Genomic DNA, 13565 nt, shown 5'->3' on the forward strand with positions numbered 1-13565 from the left:
TCTCCAATTTTTTAATATAAGGATTCAAAGTCATGTATTTCCCCTTTAGCATCACTTTCACTGCGTTTCAGAAGTTTTGGCATGTTGTATTTTTATTTTCATTCTTACCTAAGTATTTTCTAATTTCCCTTGTGTCTCTTCTTTGATCCATTGGTTGTTTTAAAGTGTATTGTTTAATTTCTAAAACCTGGTGAATTTTTCATTCTTCCTTTTATTACTGATTTCTAATTTCATCCTGATGTGATCAGAGAAGATACTTAGTATGAGAGCTATCTTTTAAAATCCAATGAGACTTAATTTGTGGCTTACTCTATGGTCTATCTTGGAAAATGTCCCATGTGTACTTGAGAAGAACGTGTATCTTGTCATTGTTGAGTATTGTGTTGTGTATGTCTGCAAAATCTAGTAGGTTTATTAAGTCTTTTAGTTCCTTACTTATGTCTGATTATTCTATCAATTATTGTGAGTAGGGTACTCAAGTCTCCAATTACTGTAGAATGGTCTATTTTCCCCTTCAACTCTGTGAGTTTTTGCTTCATATAAACTGGTAATCTCTCATTAGGTGTGTCAATATTCATAATTGTTATATTTTCTTGCTGTATTAAACTTATTAATACATAATATCCTGGTTTTTCTCTTGTGAGCTTTTTTGATTGAAGGTCTATTTTGTCTGATATTAGTAAAGCCATCCATGCTCTCTTTTGGTTATTATTTTCATGGACTATCTTTCTCATCCTTTCAACTTGTGTCTTTGAATTTCAAATGAGTCTCTTGTATACAGCATGTAGTTGGATCATGTGTTTTTATCCATTTTGTCAACCTCTGTCTTTTGATTGGAAAGTTTAATCCATTTACATTTAGATTAATTACTGATAAGGAGGGACATTTTATCATTGCATTATTTGTTTTCTGTATACCTCCTGCATTACTGACTTCTTTTCTGTTTAGTTAGTTGATTTTTTTGTAGTGAAATGTTTAAAGTCTTTTCTCATTTCCCCTTGTGTATATTCTATAGCTATTTTCTTTGTGGTTACTTTGAGGATTACATTTAATATCCTAAAGTTATAACCCTCTAATCTGAATTTATACCAGCTAACTTCAGTAACATACAAAAACTCTATCCCTTTATAGCTCTGTCCCCATTCCTTTTGGTTGTTGATGTCAGAAAATTATATCTTTATTCATTGTATACCTAGATATAAATTAAATGCATTAGTCCCCTAAATTATGTAGGGAACAAAATTTGGAGTTACAAACCAAAGTTAGAGAAATACCAGATTTTACACTAATTTTTTTTCTTTAAACACATTTATCTCTTAACTCATGTAGAAAACAGCTATAAGTCACTGTTACAAAATACTAGCTTTTATAACTGCCCATGCACTTACCTTTATTGAGATCTTTATTTTGCCACAGAACTTTGAGTTATCATCTACTGTCCTTTCACTGCACCATGCAGGACTCCCTTGAGCACTTATGGCAGCACAGATCCAGTGTTAAGAACTCTTTCAGTTTTGTTTATGTGAGAATGTCTTAATTTCTCTCTAACTTTTAAGGGACAGAATTGCTAGACATAGGATTCTTAAGGTTGTCTTCTTTTTAGCACTTTGAATTTATCAACCCACTGCCTGTTGGCTTCCAAAGTTCCTGATGAGAGGCCTGTGGGTAATTTTATTGAGAATCCCTTGTATGTGATTATTAACTTCTCTTTGCTTTCAAGACTCTTTATGTTTTGAAAGTTTAATTATAATGTGTCTCAGTGTGGGTCTCTGAGTTCATCGTACTTGGAATTCGTTGTGCTTTCTGAATGTTTATATTTATGTATTTCATCAAATTTGGGAAGTTTGCATTCATTATTTCTTCAATATTCTCTCTGCCCATTTCTCTCTTTTTCTTCTGGGACTCTCATGATGTGAATGTTGGTCTGCTTAATGGTGTCATACAGCTCCCTTAGGTTCTATTCACTTTTCTTCAACCTGTTTTCTTTCTGTTCCTCAAACTCAATAATTTCTACTGTCTTATCTTTAAGTTTGCTGATTCTTTCCTTGGTCTGCTCAAATCTGCCTTTGAATTCCTTTAGTGAATTTTTCATCTTCAGTTATTGCACTTTTCATCTCCAGAAATTCTTGGTTTCTTTTTAGGTTTTCTATACGTTTATTTATATTTCCATTTTGTTCACATACTGTTTTCTTGACTTTCTCTGCACATTCCCTTTGTTCTCTGGGCATCTTTAAGACAGTTGTTTTAAAGTCTCTGTCTAGTATATCTGCCACTATGTCTTTTTCAGGAACAGTTCCTGTTGGTTTTTTTTTTTTTTCTTTTGAATGGGCCATACTTGTCTGTTTCTTTGTATGCCTTGTGACTTTTTGTTGAACACTGGACAGTTGAGTCTAACAATATAGTAACTCTAGGAATCAGCTTCTCCCCCTTGCCCAGCATTTGCTGGTTTTATTTATTTTTATTTTTATTGTGGTAGGCTGTCTCTGTTCCCAAATCAGCCTGCGGTGTCAACTTAAGGTCTTCTCATTTCTTTTCTGAGCCCTTCCCTGAGTATGTGCAATCACTTTCTAATTTTACCCACATAGACAGTTGTTTTTGAATGTCCTAGTCTTTAATGTCTGGCTCCTGAAAGGGGGAAAAGTGAAAAATGAAGGGAGAAAAAGGGCTGTCCACTTAAATTCCTTGGAACTCACTTCAGCTGGAGGGGAAGGGGCTTGCTACAGTGAGGGGAGGTGCAACAATAATGTGCCCACTTCTTTGTCTGCAACTCTGTGATAAGAAGCAGCAATCAACAATAACAGCACAAATTCCCAATATCTAGAGGACAAGGTCTTTTTTGCCCACTCTGGTTCCCATAAGTTGTATGCACGCTGCTCCAGGAACATGTGCACAGCTGCCTGTCATATGGCTGCTGCAGTGCTAAGTGCTCAAACTGATGGAAATTAACTGCAATTCACTCTCCAAGTCTTCCCCTGGAAGTTGCAAGTCTTCAACAGACTTCAGAGTTTCAAAATAGTTGTATCAGATAGATTCAGCCTGTGCAATTGCTATCTAGGTCAGGAGCCAGATTCCTCATGCTTCCTACTGTGCCATCTTCCCAGAATTCTCCTCTCTGTATATTTTTTAAAGCCCCTCCCCCCAAACATTAAAGTAGTTGAAAAATATTGAAAAGTTAAAAAGTAGGTATATTAAACTCACAATAGTAGTTTAAGTTTAAACACTTTATGCCTACCAAAACCAGAATTTATTATCATTTCACTTTACTGGCTTTAGTGGAAGCAAGCACATCAATAACATTTTCAAAATCTAATTCTTTTCTTATTTTGTTTTCAAATAAGTAAATTGCCATGTTTGGCAATTTCTCTTGACCAAGTGACAATTTTAAATAACTTAAATTTAACTTCAGCTTATTGAAACTTCTTTTGCAGGATGCTACTGTGGCTGGTATCATTTTAAAATTCTGAATACCACTTTGTTAATCAGTTTTAGAAGGCCCAAATATAATGCTTATATTTTATCACACTTTACTGATATTGTACGTTGCTTTAAACTCTTCCACATGAAATTTCTATAGAACATAAATTGTCAAAATATTTAAGAACTGAGTTAGCAGCTGCTTTTTGTAAATCAGATGTAATCTATAGAAAATAACTTTTCTCCAGTTTAAAAGTTCAAAATTTCAAGACAGTTCATTTAATTTTTTTATATATCTATTTCAAATACAAAGTTAGGGCATTTATAAAACCTTAATGTTTACTTGATAAGCACTTTCCCCATAATTATCAATACTCTCATTTAGTGATGCATGCATCTCCAATTTCTTTTTCACTTATTTTCAAATTCAGGAAGAATATTCACGTTTTGCTCGTTTTACATTCATTGAACATACTTTCAAAATTACTTTCTCTCACCGCAGTAAGCAAAGGAATAAGATTTTTATTAAGCATGGAGCTTTATATATGGTCATATTTTCTGATTGTAAAGCTTTATTCAACTTTTGCCACTTAGTTCAAAATATCATCCCATATAATGTGTAAAAATCTGTAACATTTTTGTACCAATATGCTTTTGATCTCAACATAATGTATTTTGACATTTGATACTGTATCTTTTCATATCTGATAAACATCTCAAATTTGTGTGCAAAGTATCAAGTATCTTGATTGCATTTAATCTTGATGCCCATCAGGTAACTGTATGTGATTTTAATGTTGTTTTCAGATTGACAAGAATATTCCATCTGCTCACTGTATTACCCCACTCCTAAAATATGTATCCTCTGTATAATACTAAAAAAAAGATCATATTTGAGTTCACAGATGCAGCTTTTTTTGTATTAAATTATGATTATGAACTGAGCAAGGCACAAATTTGGCATAATTATTTTGGGAGAGAAATACTGGCTTATACACACTTATATACGTCTCCCAAATCTACTGCAATATCATATCCTGGCTAGGACAGTTTTTTTTACATAAATATCATCTCTTTCTAACTTATAAATGTAATAAGCTAGACCATGTCTAGTTTTTTTTTTAATAACAGCTTTATTGAGATATAACTATCCAGTTTTTTCTTTTGTTTCAATTAAGTCAAAACTTTCTTCTCTTGCAATGACATCATTCTTAATGTAAATATACCTAGTAATCATAAACATTAATTCATGATGTACTATATCTGGTTTATAATCAAAAAGTAAGAACAATTATTTGGCTTCTTTTATTCTCCACAGTAATTCAGATTTAACACAATTTCCCAATAACATTATAAATCTGTTTTGAATTTTACTACACAAATGAAACACATAATATTTTTAATGATTAACTATATGATTTTAATGTCCTTAGTTCAACTGAATTTAGAACATTCCAGGATCTGAACTCCCAATAATTTCTTGTGATCCTTTGAGAGAGAGATTATTTTTGCATAAAACATACAATATGTAAAATCACTTACACATATTTTATCACTTCTGTAAAGCACCATCTATTAAACTATCAGTTTGAATATACATTAAAGAGTACTTCTGTTTCAAAAAAACATCATGATGAAATATGAAATTCTGATTATCACAAATTCCATTTAAACTTTTCAAATCTTTGAAACCACTTTTTGAGTTGCAAATATTTGATTCTGTTGTATTTTTGCCAAAAAGAATGCACAAGAAACAAACTAAAGGCAAGGATTCTTTGGAATAAATGAGCCAGTCACAATGAATTAACTCACCATTAGACAATTCTTTAAAAGACCCATCTTTTGAAAATCTTTGCCCACCATGTGAAACACATACTCTAAAATCTGCATCTTGTCCTTGGATGGCCCCATGCTCTATTAAAATCATTTTACTTTATTAGAAATAGGTGGCCATGATGAAGAATTAAATATTAAATTCAAATGGCATTGTCTTGTTTTCTTGCAAATGTTTCTATTCACTAGCTTCTGAAATTTCTAACATTCCATTTTCTTATCTTTTACATACAACTCAAAGAAAATTATTTAACTCTAAATTTCACAGCAATTCTATTCTAATAGTTTCAATGTTAGAGATTTCATTTTAAGTAGCTGGAATGTTTTTTTCTACCAAACCTGTTACTGTCCCCTATCATTTTGATCAATTTCTACATGCATTTTTCTTTTTCTTCTAAACAATGGACCACTTGAGTTTTTAAATGCCATATTTATTTTTAAGAATTTTAGTATAAATTTTAAATATATTTATTTTTAATTGATACATTCAGTTAAATATAATAATTTATATGAATTAATTCATATAAATTATAATATTTAACAAACAGGTCTACATAAACATTTGTATGAAAAATACAAAAATCAATAATTACAAACAACAGAAAACTACATACCAGGTTTCCAGACCAATGTGGTGAAAAAAAGCAGGGAAAATATTTTTTATATAACAAGTGAGTAACAGTAAATTATCACTGTTTCAAGTGAAGAAAATATAGTTTCCTGGTAAGAAAATACTTTTTCAGAAAATTTTCACATTTCATCAAATTTATGAAAGGTCAAATATATTAATAAACAAAATTTGTATTACTTACCTTAGTGCTCTTAATAATATTGTTAAAAAGACACATAAACATGTATTTGTAATTAAACAAAAGTTTCCCTTTTACTTAGTACCATGTGAAGCTACAAAACCATGAAAACAACTTGTCACTTTCCCTCATGACCATCAAAAAAGCAGAAGTGAGGCCTTGTGCTTGTGTCTCCCATGTGCATGACTCTCAGGGTCATACAAGTGCAGGGTTGGATGCTGTCTTTAATTACAATACTGAAATTATGTTCATCATGGATTACTTTGCATTAGTTTTTATTCTTAAAAATGTTAAAAGAAAATATTTACCTGATTATTGAATTTTTTGTAGGCCTTTTAAATTTTTTGCCAGAGGTGAGGCCTCACTTGCCTCACTCTAATTCTGGCCCTTGCTGGGATGCTGGGGTTGGGGGGGGAAAGGAAAGTAGGGATAGTGGTCTAGAGAATTAAATTCTTAATTACTATAGCACTCAGTCATAGTTCAAAAAAAGACAAGTCAAAAATATGGTTATGTTATTTAGAAAATATGGAGATGAATATCAGATCAAATAGCTAAAAGAGTTGAAAATGGCTGCCTCTAAAGAGTTGGATGGAAAAGGGTGAGGGAGATGAGTCACTACTTTTATGATAAACTATCCACACAAAATTTTAACCTTTAATGTGATAAAAATAAAAAGTAATTTTACACAGTCTGAAACTCTGAAGTGTCTGCAAAAGTGTCTTCAAAAAGCAACAAAAACATAAGAAAAAAGAAAAACAAAAACCTTAGGAATCGTTTATGGATAGCCCCAAGTAGTCTTACAGAAATAGGCTGATTTGCCATTTCATTAGTGAAATAACAGAGAACCTGTATTTTGCATACTATGTATATGTTTGCATTGAGAAAAGAACATTTTTTAAAAAGAGAGAGAAAAACACCATAAAGTCATCCTGAGAGGACTCTTATGTACCTATCATACCTGATATGCTTGGAATATGGTAGTTACCTTATTGGATTACCTCTTTCATGTCTAATTGTCCTACTAGATTTTGACCACCTTGGGGATTGGGAAATAATTTTATTAATCTTTGTTCCCAATACAAAGATTCCTGGAACATGCTATCAAGTGTTTCCTAATAGCCAAGGAAGGAAGCAAAGAAAGAGAAAGGCATCTGTAGCTGCCTTCTCTCTCTTACCCCTCTACTTAGTTATAATGAAACTACATTTACCATCAGACTAGAAGGGAAGAGTTATGGTACATATATAGTTAGGATATGAAAGCAGTAAAATGTTGCAGTGTATAGAATATACATAGTAGCAGAACAGAGACTGTTTTAGAAACCCACTATATAATATGAATTCCAAATACAATCTAGTATATGAAAGGAATTAATTTTAAAAGAAGACATGTAAAACTATACAAGTGAAAAAGTGACAACAGGAAAACATTACTGGGGTAGAACATTGATTTCACTACAATGCATCTGATCAAAATCTTGAAGATTAATTCAAGCTATCCACCATATCACATGTGTACTTAAACACCTGGGTCTATTCAAGGGACTATCCACACCACATATATACTTGGAAAACCAGAACTGTTCTATGTGGTCTTTCATTCAATGTGGCTTCCTTTATATCTGCTTATGGCCTGCTAAATTTTTAGTATAAGCTTTTTTTTCTTAAAAAAAAAAAAAAAAACTTAAGAAAGTTGGTTTATGTATGAAAAGGTTGGTTTTACTTGACACACATGCAACAGGGCAATCAAAGGAAAGTAAGAATTTGATGATTTATTCAAGTATGAATGCATCAGGAAAGAATCAATGGATGATATTATGAAATGATGAATTCATAAATTTTCTTCACATCCATGCCTTTATATATTTGGCAAGAAGAGAGGCAAACCCTGTTGTCCCAAAAAGGCCAACTGTGGCTGGGTGATGGAAGAAAACATTTCTATTCTCAGGACCCAGAGACACAGAGCCAGCTTGAGAGCATCAGAACAACAGAAAACATTATGCCAACCCCCACCACCCGCCACTGGGGTGGGAAACATCAAACAACAAGCAACAGCAGTACTGGTGGAAGAAAGGTAAGTGTGTAGAGAGAGAGAGAGACAACCTTTGTAGCTCAGTCTCTCAAGGAAAGGCTAAAACTGAGTTTGGAGCAATGATACTGAGAAAAAACCTCCCGTAACATAACTTCCCGCCTAAGACAAGGAAATACTATGGGAATTCAACTTGGCAGTATATGGAGGGTAACCATACTGTTAAAAAAAAATACCAAAACTAAGTCAACTCACTACCAGGTAAACTAAATTCCACACTAATGGCCTAGTGAGAAAAGGCATGCCCATTTTCAGATATAAATAATATTTATCTCATCCTACACATAATGTCTTGCTTTCAACCAAACACACATAGAAGCAGCAAGGGGGGAAAACAAACTATGCTGTCAGAAGATAAAACAATTAGCAGAACCAGACTTAGATACAACACAACTGTTGGAACTATCAGACAGAAAATTTTAAATTACTATGATTAATATGTTAAATGCTTTGGTAGAAAAAGGAGGACAACACGTATGATCAGATGGGAATTTTATCAAAGGATAAGAAACTGTAGAATCAATGCAAACACTAGGGAAAAAAACCAAAAAAACCCAAATGACAGAAATGAAAAATGTTTTTGATGGGTTCATCAGTAGACCTTATACAACTGAAAAATGAATCAGTAAGTAGGTCAATAGATAAAAATTACCCAAACTGAAACACTAAGGGAAAAAAAAGAGTGTGTGGGGGGGGAGGGGGGACTAGAACAGGGCATCTAAGAATAGGGATTAATATCAAATGGTACAATATATGTGAAATTGAAACCCCTGGAAGCAGAAGACACGGGACTAGTCAGAGAATATCAATCAGGATGAATGCCAAAATCAATACATAAATATATAAACATATAAACAACTGAGCAAACCAGACTTAGACACATCATGTTCAAATTGATAAGAACTAAAGATAGAGACAAAATCTAGAGGGCAACCAAAGAAAATTGACACATTACATACACACACAGAAACAAAGATAAAAATCACAGTAAGACACCTTGTCAGAAAATATGCAAGCCAAGAGACAATAAAATGACTTCTTTAAACTGCTGAAAGAAAACAGTTAACCCAGAATTTTATACTTACCAAAAAATTACTTTCAAAAACAAAAAATAATGATTTTTTTGAAGGAAAAAAGCATGGAAGAAGTAATTACCAGTAGATCTGTGACATGAGATAAAGTTGTTTAGGCAAAAGGAATGTGATACTAGAAAGAAACCAAGAGCTACATAAAGAAATGAAGACCACTAGAAGTGGGAAAAAATGAAGGTGAATATAAAATTTTTAAGTATTTAATTGCTCTAAAAAAGACTACTTAAAATAAAAATGGTAACACTGTATTGTCTTTATAACCTAGTTAAAATATATGACAACATTAGAAACAAAAAGAACACACAAACTATCAACATGAAGAATAAAAGAGGATTATCACTGCATTAAAAGAATAAGGGAATAATACAAACAACTGGATACATATAAACTCAACATTTTAGATAAAATCTACCAAATCCTCAAACACCAAAACTCGCTCAAGAATAAACAAATAACCAAGAAATCCTATATCTAGTAAAGACATTTATTGGTAGTTAAAAACCTTTCAAACAAATAAAAACTTTCTGTGGGATAAAAGAAACCCCCTTAGGAGAAGGCTGATACTGTCCAGGTTTCACTTACTCCTCTACAAGACAGAAATGTTATTTGAAAGATAAATGGTGAACCGGCTTTGCTTCATTATACTGAGAGAGAGAGACAAGTAATATTAAGCAGTATTTTAAAAACTGACACCAAGAAAGCAAGTACATAAGCAAAATTATTTCTACACTCATACATTAGACTGTCCAGTAAATAACATTTAAATGATAACCCTGAGTGTTATATTCAGAATGCCTGTTTAAGATAGCTAAAATGTATTTACTATATATTCAAAATATTTCTATTTTAAAAATTACTTAAATCTTTTTGAGAGTCTCAGAAAATAAAATCTCCTAAAAAGATTAATTTTCCGATGTGTCAAAAGTTTGATATTTTAATGATTTCAGAATTTTTAAGTCATAAATTTATCTCCATTACTTATTAGTTGCACTAAATAACAGGCAAGTCAAATATAATAATGTTTTTGTCAAAATAAAACACTACAATTTTACTGAGCGTTAGATATTTTCATATATAATGAAAACAAAAATCTCAATTTTTTTCTTTCTGATAACATGCCAGTAATTGTTAGTCATGTACACACATTGAAATGTTTTAAAAATCACACCCACAATACTTTCAAATGTATAAATCTTTAAGAGGTATGAAATATAATATAATTTACCTCAGACACAGGTTCTTGTTCCTTAGTGGGAGCTTCATTTTTTAATCTTGAAAACAAAATAAATATTGAGTATTTAATTTTATGTTTACAATAAAAAATATGAAACAGTTATTTTCTGCATGCTTGAAATAATTTAAATGTAAATCTAAATTAATGTACATTTATACTATAATAGTAAATGACCTCTGTAAATATTTTATAGGAAACAAAATGCATGAGAATAAATAGGAGATTCAATATATTTTGTAAATAAATGAATACAGATATATATTTCCTTCTCTAAAAACAAGAGCACTTAAGAAATATTCTCGATGTTGAGTACAATTTAAAAAAAAGACATAACACATTAGTAAAAGTTTCAAAAAAAGAATTACCCTTTAAAAAATGAAAGCAGGTTATGTGCCTAATATATATAACATGCATCAAAAAGTGAGAAAAAATAAATATTTTATCTATTGTAAAGTTCAAAATAGTAACATCATTTCAATTATATATTACAATTAACTTACTTTAGAGGTGGTAAACTTACAGAAATAATTAAAAATTTTGAAAAATGTATTCTCTTAAAAACCTTCATAAGCATAGCTCAAATATTAACTATAAATTTTTAAATTTTGATTTCTAAAAAATACTAATTATATTACATTAACAAAGGCGTATGTCATCTATAAAATCTTTTAAAATACAGGGTTGGCCATAGGTTCGCTCGTTTTTTTCTGTAAGATGGCTCTAGTAGCACTTAGTTGTCTTGAACTTCACTCAAAACAATGTTGTTAGGTCATATGTGACAGCTGTCATATCAGCGTGCATTTAAAAAAAGACATCAAAATTGGTGAATTTTTGTGTAGCCATTTTAATATTGAAGATGGAAGAAAAAAGCAACATTTTTGGCATATTATGCTTTATTATTTCAAGAAAGATAAAAATGCAACTGAAATGCAAAAAAAGATTTGTGCAGCACATGGAGAAGGTGCTGTGATCAAACGCGTCAAAAGTGGTTTGTGACATTTCATGCTGGTGATTTCTTGCTGGACTATGCTCCACGGTCGGGTAGACCAGTTGAAGCTGATAGTGATCAAATCAAGATATTAATTGACAACAATCAATGTTATACCACGCAGGAGATAGCTGACATACTCAAAATATCCAAAACAAGCGCTGAAAATCATTTGCACCAGCTTGGTTGTGTTCATCGCTTTGATGTTTGGGTTCCACATAAGTTAAGTGAAAAAAACCTTCTGGACCGTATTTTTGCATGTGACTCTCTACTTAAACATAATGAAAATGTTCAATTTTTAAAACAAATTGTGATGGGCGATGAAAAGTGGTTAACTGTACAATAATGTGGAATGGAAGAGATCATGGGGCAAGTGAAATGAACCACCACCAACCACACCAAAGGCCAGTCTTCATCCAAAGAAGGTGATATTGTGTATATGGTAGGATTGGAAGGGAGTCCTCTATTATGAGCTCCTTCCGGAAAACCAAACATCCCAACAAATACTGCTCCCAATTAGACCAACTGAAAGCAGCGCTCGATGAAAAGCATGCAGAATTAGTTAACAGAAAATGCATATCTTCCATCAGGATAAGGCAAGACCGCATGTTTCTTTGATGATTAGGGAAAAACTGTTAACAGCTTGACTGGGAAGTTCTGATTCATCCACTGCATTCAGCAGACAATTGCACCTTCGGATTTCCATTTATTTAGGTCTTTAACAAAACTCTCTCAATGGAAAAAATTTCAACTCCCTGGAAGACTGTAAAAGGCACCTGGAACAGTTCTTTGCTTTAAAAGATAAAAAGTTTTAGGAAGATGGAATTATGAAGTTGTCTGAAAAATGGCAGAAGGTAGTGGAACAAAAGGGTGAATATGTTGTTCTTGGTGAAAATGAAAAATGTGTCTTTTTATTTTTACTTAAAAACCGAAGGCACTTTTTTGGCCAACCCAATATATCAATTTAACATAAAAACTAGCTTTTCCAAAGGATCTCTGTTTTAAACTGGTGACAACTAAATATTATTTGGTGATATCATATATTAAACAATTTTAATCTGCCTAAGTAGAGTGAGTACCTGATCAGAAATGCCATTAATAAATACTTAAGCAATTCATAACTTAATGAAGGCTTAATATCTATACTTAAGGATTAATATATTTAACATAAGCAATAGCTACACTGACAAATTTCATGGACAAAAATGAAGACATCTAGTAGAATAGAAATTGTAAATCATCCTAAAAGCTGGTTACTCAGTGAAATATTGAGTTGCCAAACACCCCTCTTTATCCATTCTCTGAGGGCACATTTAAAAAATTAGGTCTATAAATGCTACTATTTTCCTAGATATTAACACAACTGTGTAAAATTACTTACACATATTTTAGTTATTACATGAAATTGTAAACAATTTGAAATAGAACGTCCTTTTTTGTAGAAGTATTATATTGGTAGAGTTTACAATTTTCAACTAACTTTGCTAAATATATCTAAATGAATAAAACTTGCACAAAAAATTAACAAAATGCACAAATGTCTATCATTTTTTGGGTTAAAGATTTTTAATTCTCTCAGGTATTTAATTGTGAACAGCAATATTCATAAAGATGAAATAGCATCAACTGTACAGTACAACTACATTGGTTTAATAATTTATATGGGAAAATAATTGTTTTAAGAATAACGTATAAAGTTGTAAGGAAACGAAAAATTTTTGTTTTTTATTGGAAGAAACAAGAAGTAGATATTGATTTTTATTTCTAAGCATTTAATAATTTTAAACTCAGTTTGCAAAACTGTGAAACACTGGTTACAAAGTAGTTTACAAATATTTTTTAAAGAATTCTCCTTTTCAGCTTACTGTTGGAAATGTTATCAAAGATTGAACTTAAATTCTTACAAAAGAAACATTACCATGCTAATCATTTTCACACATAGCTATTCTAATAAATTGATTTTATGCAGCAATTAAAAGCTATTAAGCCTGTGTTACTATTATTGCTGGCATTTCATCTGGGGAAACTGAATTTTCTTAATATCTCTGCAAGGGAGGTTAGTGACAGGTTTTTATTACTCTTCATTTTATTGACTAAGAAACTGGCAGAT

General features: G+C 31.5%; 1 protein-coding gene across 9 annotated transcripts in view; it reads right to left on the reverse strand.

The window, feature by feature from the left end:
- ZNF280D (zinc finger protein 280D) overlaps positions 1–13565 on the reverse strand; it is a 112675-nt gene that overhangs the window by 10419 nt on the left and 88691 nt on the right. For all 9 annotated transcript variants that reach the window (XM_057722442.1, XM_057722441.1, XM_057722439.1 and 6 more), the window contains one exon: positions 10459–10504. In XM_057722442.1, the coding sequence (XP_057578425.1) occupies positions 10459–10504 (46 nt within the window). Of the gene's footprint in view, positions 1–10458; positions 10505–13565 lie in introns of those variants that run through there.

This window comes from Hippopotamus amphibius, chromosome 2 (genome assembly GCF_030028045.1).
Source record: "Hippopotamus amphibius kiboko isolate mHipAmp2 chromosome 2, mHipAmp2.hap2, whole genome shotgun sequence".
Classification (NCBI taxonomy): Eukaryota; Metazoa; Chordata; class Mammalia; order Artiodactyla; family Hippopotamidae; genus Hippopotamus; species Hippopotamus amphibius.